The sequence below is a fragment of the Paramisgurnus dabryanus genome, chromosome 20 (assembly GCF_030506205.2).
Source record: "Paramisgurnus dabryanus chromosome 20, PD_genome_1.1, whole genome shotgun sequence".
Taxonomy (NCBI): Eukaryota; Metazoa; Chordata; class Actinopteri; order Cypriniformes; family Cobitidae; genus Paramisgurnus; species Paramisgurnus dabryanus.
Genome location: NC_133356.1, coordinates 3,439,507 through 3,451,122, shown reverse-complemented (window position 1 = coordinate 3,451,122; position 11,616 = coordinate 3,439,507). Strand labels below are relative to the sequence as shown.

At 39.7% G+C, this 11,616-nt stretch overlaps 1 protein-coding gene across 1 annotated transcript; it reads right to left on the bottom strand.

Moving 5' to 3' along the window:
* Positions 1–6,919: 6,919 nt before the first annotated feature.
* On the bottom strand, positions 6,920–11,616 carry dkk1a (dickkopf WNT signaling pathway inhibitor 1a). The gene is made up of 4 exons (XM_065297499.2): positions 11,268–11,616; positions 10,224–10,365; positions 9,980–10,126; positions 6,920–7,858 (listed from the first exon to the last, which is right to left on the bottom strand). The coding sequence occupies exons 1-4, from the start codon at positions 11,454–11,456 to the stop codon at positions 7,608–7,610; spliced, it is 729 nt and encodes a 242-aa protein (XP_065153571.1). The 5' UTR covers positions 11,457–11,616; the 3' UTR covers positions 6,920–7,607.

Here is an 11,616-nt window from a genome sequence, read left to right as displayed (position 1 = left end):
CTCTGATAAACGCTTGCATTATATTTAAAAGCGACTGAGAAAAACTGTAATAAAGCCTAACTAAGCAATTCATGAAGTCGAAGCAATTACATTTTTCCGGTTCTCTTGTGCAATATACGTCGAGCCACAGCCCTGAGCTGTTTACTCAGCACAAAACTTGTTGTAATAGTTTGTTTAGATAAGTAAGTTTGAATGAATGGACTTTAATTAGACTCCAGTTCGCTCTGCCTGTCATTGAGACTACAGTACAAAGATGAATGAAGTGTATTGTTCGAGAGCAGATTTGCTGGGTGTTAGTACACCACCTGTACTTTAGCTGCTTTGATAAGCCCAGTTCTTGTGCCAGGTAAGTTCCTGCATTAAAGCATTATTCCCAATGAGAACAAGGCTTCTGTTGAACATTGTTTATCATCACAATGCCAGGTTCTTTAAGACTCTTTGAATTAGTATAGAATTGCCGTGCACCTGTGCCAAAGAAATCAACAGGAAATCAATTATTCAGCGATATATGAGATGTTGCTGCCAAGAACATTATCTCTAAAATCAATCATCGTCTTTGCTTCTATGCAGGCTGTAGCGTTGTACGAAAACGAACAAAACAATCCACCCATGTCTTGCGGTGAAATGACGTGATGCAATTGTGTGTTTGAGCTCCAGTGCTTAAGCAGAACTTGTCTCGCGCGTTGATGAATGTGATAATTGTTGTTGCGCAGACCTCGAATACAACCTAGCTGGCAGTCAGATGAGTTTTGGAGTTGGGCCGGTGTATTTAAGAGAAGATCCCTCCCCTTCGCCACATACGCACACATACACACACATGCCTGTGGCAGGCAGAGGTTTGCGGTCAGCCCAATAACAAGCAGTTCAGCGTAAACACGCTTTCTAGACTGCCCTAAACCCCAGAACCCTTTGCTGCTGAAATATTACTCACAAAACTGTCACTGTGTGTATGCGTGCAAAGTACTGGTGACTTACTAACGGGCATATGAAAGAAATATGTACAGTATATATAAATATGAATAAAATACAGAGTTGAGCAAAAACAGATTTTTTCATATTTCGTTTGTCAAGTGTCTTTGGAAACCTCAGGCTGTTGTGCTTTGAGTTGTATCGGTTGTGTTGGTGAATTTTCTCCTTTTCTGTCAGTAATATGCTCTCTTTGCGTCTGTGTGAATAATCATTCATAAACTGTAATGCAGTGTAAGAGACTGACTGCACTTGCATCACTAAAGTCTTGTTTATACCCACGGCTCGCTCTACTTGGTTCAGGCGTTTATACTTGATGCACTCGCTGTTGCACTATTCTGTGAAACTTCAGGTGTGACTCGAAGAATCATCATTCAGTCATTGACTGAAACAACAAATTAGAGCATGAATAATGTTTATTAAACAAAAAAACTGAAATCTTAAAGTTTTGATTTTATTCCTCATCCAATGAATAGACGGACGGACGGACGGACGGACGGACGGACGGACGGACAGATGGATGGATGGATGGATGGATGGAAGTATGGACAGATAGATAGAAAGAAGGATAGATCAATAGATGGACAAACAGATATATACATACATAGATAAATAAATAGATGGACAGTCAGATAGACAAATTTTATTAAAGTTTTGATTTTATTCCTCATCCAATAGTAGGTTAAAAAACAGACAGATGGACAGACTGACAGGCAGATAGATGGATGAACGGCCAAATGAATGGACGGACAGACAGATAGATAGATGGATTGATAGATGGACAGACAGACGGATGGATGGATGGATGGATGGATGTATAGATGGATGGATAGATGGACAGATAAATTGACAGACAGATAAACAAATCTTAAAGTTTTGATTTTATTCCTCATCCAATGGTAAGTTTAAAAACAGACTGATACACGGACTGACAGACAGATAGATGGATGGACGGCCAAATGAATGGACGGACAGACAGATAGACAAATCTTAAAGTTTTGATTTTATTCCTCATCCAATGGTAAGTTTATAAACAGACTGATATACGGACTGACAGACAGATAGATGGATGGACGGCCAAATGAATGGACGGACAGACAGATAGACAAATCTTAAAGTTTTGATTTTATTCCTCATCCAATGGTAAGTTTAACAACAGACTGATATACGGACTGACAGACAGATAGATGGATGGACGGCCAAATGAATGGACGGACAGACAGATAGACAAATCTTAAAGTTTTGATTTTATTCCTCATCCAATGGTAGGTTAAAAAAATAGACGGATGGACGGATAGATAGATTGATGGATGATGGATGGATGGACAGATAGATGGATGGAAGGATGGACAGATAGATAGAAAGAAGGATAGATCGATAGATGGACAGACAGTTATACATACATAGATAAATAAATAGATGGACAGTCAGATAGACAATTTTTTAAGTTTTGATTTTATTCCTCATCCAATGGTAGGTTAAAAAACAGACGGATGGACAGACTGACAGGCAGATAGATGGATGAACGGCCAAATGAATGGACGGACAGACAGATAGATAGATGGATTGATAGATGGACAGACAGACAGATGGATGTATATATGGATGGATAGATGGACAGCTAAATGGACAGACAGATAAACAAATCTTAAAGTTTTGATTTTATTCCTCATCCAATGGTAAGTTTAAAAACAGACTGATATACGGACTGACAGACAGATAGATGGATGGACGACCAAATGAATGGATGGACAGACAGATAGATAGATGGATTGATAGATGGACAGACAGACGGATGGATGGATGTATAGATGGATGGATGGACAGATAAATGGACAGACAGATAGACAAATCTTAAAGTTTTGATTTTATTTTTCATCCAATGGTAGGTTGGACTAACTGATGGAGGGACAACTGGACAGTTAGATAGATTGATTGATAGATGGACAGACAGGCGGGTGGATAGATAGTTGGACGGACAGACTGACTGACTGACTGACTGACTGACAAATCTTAAAAGTTTTGATTTTATTCCTGGATGGATGGATAGATGGATTGATAGATAGATGGACAGACAAATGTAAATGAAGGCGATGGGGAGGGGGCTATCAAACCCCCAACATAATAAAAAAGCCCAAACTAGGCAACTCATGTGTCATATTTTAAATCTAATAAATTATATTTAAATAATTTTTCAATGACAGTGGGGGGTGTACAATAAATATTGTTAGAATTTAAATTTTGGGTTGAAGTATCACTTTAAATGCAATGTATTAAACAGTGAAAACATTACACACACACACACACACACACACACACACACACACACACACACACACACACACACACACACACACACACACATACATACTCACAGTGTTGGCAGGCTGTGTTGAAATGAAACAGAATGCTTTTCTGTGGTTTTGTTTGGACTTGTTTTGGAGTAATTTGCTCATTTGGCTGAGATAGGAGGTGAGTAACTTTGACAGCGCAGAAGAAGAAGAACTTAGACAACCAAAGCTCAGCTTCTCGCTCTGAAAGTGGACATGAAGTCGTATTTGTGTGTGTGTGTAAACGGCGTCTCCATGCGCAGTTAAAACAGTCTTCGTGAGGCCTCGAATCTGTGACGCCTGACATCATTAAACGGATCTGACTGTCTGTAATTTTCAGCCACAATGTCTGTCACCGGGGAGAGAGAGAAAGACAGACGGGTCAAGGGATGGAGAGAAATGTTACGTATTGCCGTAGGAGCATGAAGGAGCGGAAAATTCACTCTTTTATTATCGTCCTAATGAAGATTCTTGTTCTGATGACTGATAGCTGCTGCTGAACGGCATTGATTAACCTTCTAATGGTTTCAGAGATTGTTCGCTTTAGTCAAACCTAAAAACGTATGCGATCCGTTACAGATAACAAAACATCAAACCAAGTGGCATCTGCAGATAAATTGGCCTTTTCTCAGAACTAATGTCACTTTTCTTGACTGGTTTTGTGATCGCTTTGAACCAGCTGTTCCCAAGGTCTTATTTAGTGAATGTACAAATTCTGTTCTTCTCATGGTAAAACAAGTGTTACGATAAGAGCAGTTCTTACTATAGACATGTTTCATGTTTTATAATGTAAAACTAACAAACTTCAACTAACAATTTTCATGCGAATCATTATACAGAAAAGCTTATGCTCACATTATGCTTATAAATGCTTCATCCATCAATCAATCAAATATTTATTTGGATGGACCAGCAGACGGACAGACAGATACGATGGATGGATGGATGGATGGATAGGTGGATGGATTGATGGACGGATAGATGGATGGATTGATAAATGGATAGACATACAGGCAGATGGATGGATAAGATAGATGGACGAATTGATAGATGGAAAGATAAGATAGATGGACGGATTAATAGATGGAAGGATTGATAGATGGAAAGATAAGATAGATGGACGGATTAATAGATGGAAGGATTGATAGAAGGGCAGATTAATAGATGGATGGATTGTTAGATGGACAGATGGACGGACTGATAGATGGACAGATTGTTAGAGAAAGGGGTTAAGATAGATGGACGGATTGATAGATGGACAGATTGATAGATGGACGGATTGATAGATGGACGGATTGATAGATGGACGGATTGATAGATGGACGGATTGATAGATGGATGGATTGATAGATGGACAGGTTGTTAGAGAGTGGAATAAGATAGATGGACGGATTGATAGATGGCCGGTTAATAGATGGATGGATGGATAGATGGAAGAATATAAAGTGACGGATAAGATAGATTGAAGGATTGATAGATAGACAGATAAGATAGATGGACAGATTGATAGATGTATAAATTGATAGATGGACGGATTGATAGATGGGCGGTTAATAGATGGATGGATCGATAGATGGACGAATATAAAGGGATGGATAAGATAGATCGAAGGATTGAGAGATGGACAGATAAGATAGATGGACAGATTGGTAGTTGTATAAATTGATAGATGGACGGATAGATAGATGGACGGATTGATAGATGGACGGATTGATAGATGGACAGGTTGTTAGACAGTGGGATTAGATAGATGGACGGATAGATAGATGGGCGGTTAATAGATGGATGGATTGATAGATGGACAGGTTGTTAGAGAGTGGGATTAGATAGATGGACGGATTGATAGATGGGCGGTTAATAGATGGATGGATCGATAGATGGATGAATATAAAGGGACGGATAAAATAGATTGAAGGATTGAGAGATAGACAGATAAGATAGATGGACAGATTGATAGATGGACGGACTGATAGATGGACGGACTGATAGGTGGACGGATTGATAGATGGACGGATTGATAGATGGACGGATTGATAGATGAATGGTTTATAGATGGACGGATTGATAGATGGACGGATTGATAGATGGACGGATTGATAGATGGACGGATTGATAGATGGATGGTTGATAGATGGACGGATTGATAGATGGATGGATCTATCTTCTTGGTGGTGGATGAGAAGAATCCCTCTTTCATATTTAAAGCACTTTGATTGCTGCAGAAAAGCCCTTTATAAATGTAACAAATTATTATTATTATTATAAGATAGATGGATGGATAGATGGACAGATGGATAAAAGGATATATGGATGCACAGATGGATGTATAGATGTATAGATGGGTGGATATATTATATATAGATTAGATAGATTCATCCTCCTTCAGATGAATGGATTGTAGTGATGCGCAGGTAGGTTTTTTTCAACCCGCAGGTCCCACTTTTATGAAATATTTGGCCCGCCCCACACCCGCGACCATTAAAATAGAGATACTAGGCATTTGTAATGTAAATGAAATGAAAAAAGTTTTATTAAAAAGTGCTTGGAAACCGCCATTAGATTACATCACATCGCCCTGTAAACCAGCAACAACATACGCTTATAAACCATAGAAACCAGCAACTGCAACATACTCCCTCCCCACAATAAAGTGACAATTTCTTCACTCACCCCAGCCCGACCCGTGCATCACTAATAGATAGATAGTTAGATGGATAAATTGAAAGATATATGGATAGATAAAAGGATATATGGATAGACGAATGTATGGATGTATAGATGTATGGATTATATTAATTTATCCTCTTTCAGGTAGATGGATTTTATTGATTGGGTGCATTTCAGAGTCTGACATCAACATGCTGACTGCACTTCTAATGCTACACATCATCACAGTAAATCCAGATCGCTCTATACTAAACTATACATGCTACCTGCGTGCCAAACAGACTGCAGAATAAAGTAATTAAAGGGTCAGATATCTATGATTAACCTGCAATTCAAGCCTGACTGCAGGACTAATTAGAAGTTAGCCAGACACACCAAAGTTTTTTTGAAGCCGATCCTCTTGTACTTCCTCGGGATCTGTCTCGTTTGATATTCTCCTGTTGGCTTTGTACTTCCCTGCTGTTTTGGACCCATTAAGACTTTCATGTGGTCAGGTGTTTTTCTGCAGAGAGGGATGTTAATCCAGAGGATCTCGTGTCTTTAGCAGAGTTTATTTGTCATTATATCTTCCGCAAGGGGTCAGAAAGTTAAAAGCAGCGTGTTTAAATAAAGTAGGGTTCAGGGCAAAACACCTTACATTTTTAAAAATGTGGAGGCAAAAATGTCCTGTTAGTTAATGGCTTGTTTTTTTCATCTAATCTTCGTCTTTTTATATTCTGTTTCGGGGATGTGGTTCAAGTATTTGATATTGATTTGAAAGGTACCTAAAAATCTGTTTTTCGGACACCTGTTGACAGTTATGCAAGTACGTGTAAGCTGTATGAACATCTTATTTAACCCACAGTTTGCTCAACCGCTTTGTCTTTTAGCTGAAACCTATGCATTGAATGAAGAAGGCATAATTTTTCACATTTACATTTATTCATTTAGCAAACACTTTTGTCCAAAGCGACTTACAAATGGAATGCTACACAGTGCTACACAATATATAGCGTATTGTTGCAAAGTTTAGTTTCATGTGTCTGGATGTTGCTGGAACTTTAACCCGTTGAATATGGTAAACAGTGTAAGACATTAGACATTAAAAACAACTCTAAGTGGTTTCTTTAGATTGCAGCTGTGGCAGTCTGGATCAGAAAAATCCCATCTAGAGAATACAGAGTCCATCATTTGTTAATATTACTTCAATAATACATTTGAATAATTACACAAGTATCTTTACAGTTTGCTTAAAATTAAAAAATAGAGTACCGATGCCGTACTGTTTGCACATTTACAATATATCGGTGCGTGCGAATCATCAAATACTACTTTTACATAACCCATATGCTCAGTGTTAAGTGCAATTTCTGACTACGTATTTACAATACAGTAATTTACTGCAAGAAGAATAAAAAAGTTCCTTATAAAGAGAAACAAAAGCAATCTGCCTTTTGTGATGATCCAGGAAACAAAGTCTTAAACAGCAGAATGTACAATAGAAACATCCATACGGTGCAGTTTCTCTGCGACCGTTCGGGAAATACGATCGGTCCTTTAAATCTTGCATCCTTCCGTGGAGTCAGTTTTCATTTGTCGCAGCTGCACGTGTGTCTGCATGCGTGCGTGCGTGCTGTGTGTGGCGCAGAGAGCGGTTCTGCAGGGTCAGCGCGGTTGGCAGGTATGAAGGTTTCTGGTTTCTTTGCCTACTTTCTCTCTCTGGCCTCTGCAGGTCAGGCCGGCACCGCAGTCGCAGCGCTGAAAGATCTCCGGACCGTGAGCTCCTTTCCTTCTGTGGCGCGTGCACACCTGCCCCTCGGTCAGCACGGGCTTACAGATTCGTGACCAGAAGTGTCGGGCACAGCACAGCCCTTCCAAACAGTCGGAGGACCTCAAACACGTCTCTCCCTCGCCACCTGAGAGAGAAAAATGACACTGATGTCAGTCCGGTGAAGATTCGTAACAACATTCACAGACACAAATGGAGGCTTTCAAAAACACAAGAGACATGAATGAGGAGACTGGGAAGAGACATGAAACAGGAGACTGAGATGAGACATGAAGAGAAGAGACATGAAACAGGAGACTGAGATGAGACATAAGGAGAGAAGAGACATAATACCGGAGATTGAGATAAGACATAATGGGAAGACACATGAAAACAGGAGACTGAGATGAGACATGAAAACAGGAGACTGAAATGAGACGTAAGACATGAAACAGGAGACTGAGATGAGACATGAAAACAGGAGACTGAGATGAGACATGAAAACAGGAGACTGAGATGAGACAAGAAAACAGGAGACTGAGATGAGACAAGAAAACAGGAGACTGAGATGAGACATGAAGAGGAGACATAAAACAGGAGACTGAGATGAGACATGAAAACAGGAGACTGAGATGAGACATAAGGAGAGAAGAGACATAATACCGGAGATTGAGATAAGACATAATGAGAAGACACATGAAAACAGGAGACTGAGATGAGACATGAAGAGGAGACATAAAACAGGAGACTGAGATGAGACATGAAGATGAGACATAAAACAGGAGACTGAGATGAGACATGAAAACAGGAGACTGAAATGAGAGGTAAGACATGAAACAGGAGACTGAGATGAGACATGAAGAGGAGACATAAAACAGGAGACTGAGATGTGACATGGAAACAGGAGACTGAGATGAGACATGAAAACAGGAGACTAAGATGAGACATGAAAACAGGAGACTAAGATGAGACATGAAAACAGGAGACTGAGATGAGACATGAAAACAGGAGACTAAGATGAGACATGAAAACAGGAGACTGAGATGAGACATGAAGAGGAGACATAAAACAGGAGACTGAGATGAGAAGAGACATTAAAACAGGAGACTGAGATGAGACATGAAGAGGAGACATAAAACAGGAGATTGAGATGAGACATGAAAACAGGAGACTGAAATGAGACGTAAGACATGAAACAGGAGACTGAGATGAGACATGAAGAGGTGACATGGAAACAGGAGACTGAGATGAGACATGAAAACAGGAGACTAAGATGAGACATGAAAACAGGAGACTGAGATGAGACATGAAGAGGAGACATAAAACAGGAGACTGAGATGAGAAGAGACATGAAAACAGGAGACTGAGATGAGACATAAGGAGAGAAGAGACATAATACCGGAGATTGAGATAAGACATAATGAGAAGACACATGAAAACAGGAGACTGAGATGAGACATGAAGAGGAGACATAAAACAGGAGACTGAGATGAGACATGAAGAGGAGACATAAAACAGGAGACTGAGATGAGACATGAAGAGGAGACATAAAACAGGAGACTTGAAATGAGACGTAAGACATGAAACAGGAGACTGAGATGAGACATGAAACAGGAGACTGAAATGAGACATGAAAACAGGAGACTGAAATGAGACATGAAAACAGGAGACTGAAATGAGACATGAATAGGAGACATAAAACAGGAGACTGAGATGAGACATGAAAACAGGAGACTGAGATGAGACGCAAGACATGAAACAGGAGACTGAAATGAGACATTAAGAGGGGAGACATATAACAAGAGACTGAGATGAGACACAAATAGAAGAGACATAAAACAGGAGACTGAGATGAGACATGAAGAGGAGAGACATGAGGAGACTGAGATGAGACGTAAGATAAAAAACAGGAGACTGAGATGAGACATGAAAACAGGAAACTGAGATGAGACATAAGGAGAGAAGAGACATAAAACCAGAGACTGAGATGAGATATATAGTGAAGAGACATAATACCGGAGATTGAGATGAGACATAAAAAGAAAAGACTGAAAAGAAAATAAAAGACTTAAAAAGACACATGAAAGAAAGTGACATGAAGGCATATTCGAACACACTGAGAAGAGACAAGAGAGGAAACTAAGACAAGAGTAGACTGAATAGAGATGTGAAAATAAGAGACAAGAAAAGAATGCACAGAAAGAGAAGAGATCTAAAAAGAGGAGACTAAGAAGAGAGTAGACATGAAGGGACTGAGAGGATTTGTCACCTTTCATTGGGTGCTGTGGTCTTGTGATTGTGTTTCTGTCAGGATGCTGCCCCATAGTGAAGTTCTGCCCGCGTGTTACAGCTACAGTGGGTGCATCTGTTTTGCCAACTTGTTGAGTGCCATCTGTATCAGCAGGCTGGCACACACCTGAGAAAAGAACAGGATACATGTGAGAAAATTACACTGATTATCGGCAGTAAATTAAATGAAAATGGCTTAGAGGCCAAACATCAGTGCTCTGTACCGTTAATGCATTTGTTTCCTGCGCAGCACATCCCGTTGCGTGCACACCGCTTCCTCCGTCTGCGACAGGACAGACAGACTCCCTTTGAACCATTACAAAACTCACCAAGCCTGCATTCAGAATCAACCGAGCAGTTCGGTGACTGTGAAAGAATATATAATACAATTTATTAACATTGCCTCAAATAAAGAGCTTCCCAGAATCCATAGCTTATACACTTAAGGGATAGTTCACCCAAAACATAAACATTTTCTCACTCTCATGTTTTTACAAACCTGTATACATTTCTTTATTCTGGTAAAGATATTTCCAGGAATGTTTGCAACGAACCGATCATGAGCCCCATTTACTTCCATAGTAGGACAAAAGAATACTATGGAAGTGAATAGGGCTCATGAACGGTTTGTTTACAAACATTACTGAAAATATCTTCCTTCATGTTCACCAGAACAAAGACATTTATACAGGTTTGTAACAACATGATAGTGAGTAAATGATAAGAGAATTTTCTTTTTTTGGGTGAACTATCCCTTTAAAAATTAAGTTGCTATAATGCATTCTTTGCGGCAATGCCATAGAAGGTACATTTTTGGTTCTCCATAAAAAAAGTTCTTAACTATTTCTTTCCTATCTTTTTATAGTCTGAAAAACATTTTTCAGCTACAATAAACTTTTTGTGCAACAGAAAGGTTCTGCACTTTAGCATTTAAGGGTCCAAAATCTTTGTCAAGCTGAATGGTTCCAAAAATAACTTTTAATATCCACAGAACAATTCAAGTGCACATGGGTTCCCTGTAGTGGATAAAAGTTTTTCAGGCTATAAAAATAAAATAATTTGTTCTTTAAAAACCTTTGACTAAAAGGTTTATTGGGTAACCAAAGGTGGATGTTTATGGCATTTCTGCAAATAACCTATTTTGCATCTTGTGGATGTTAAAAGTTCTTTATCAACAAATAATCACAAAACGCACAGAATATTAAAAACAACACGGTTAAAGTTTAAATGCAAACTGATGTGTCCTTTAAGTCTCAGCATCCACGTACCGGCGGAACGTAGCTGTCAGCGGTGCCGGTGACGCGCGGGCTCGCGCTGACTGCATCACTCGGGCTGGATGCGGCGGGATGATGCCGGATGGAGTTCCTTAAAACAGATCCAGCCTGAGCATCCGCAGCGATTCCTCCGCAAACGGTGAGATAAACAGTCACAACGGTGAAGAATGACACGGGTCTCATGATCCTCTTTGACGGTGGGTCACGCAGTCACAGATGACAGATAAGCGAATGAAAAGTCCAACGTCTAGAGCGCTTCACGTGTCTCCAAGAGTTTGTGTTGGACACATGAGTTTTATACACGCGGGACTGTTTGTATATTCCCGCCCCTTGAAATGACAGC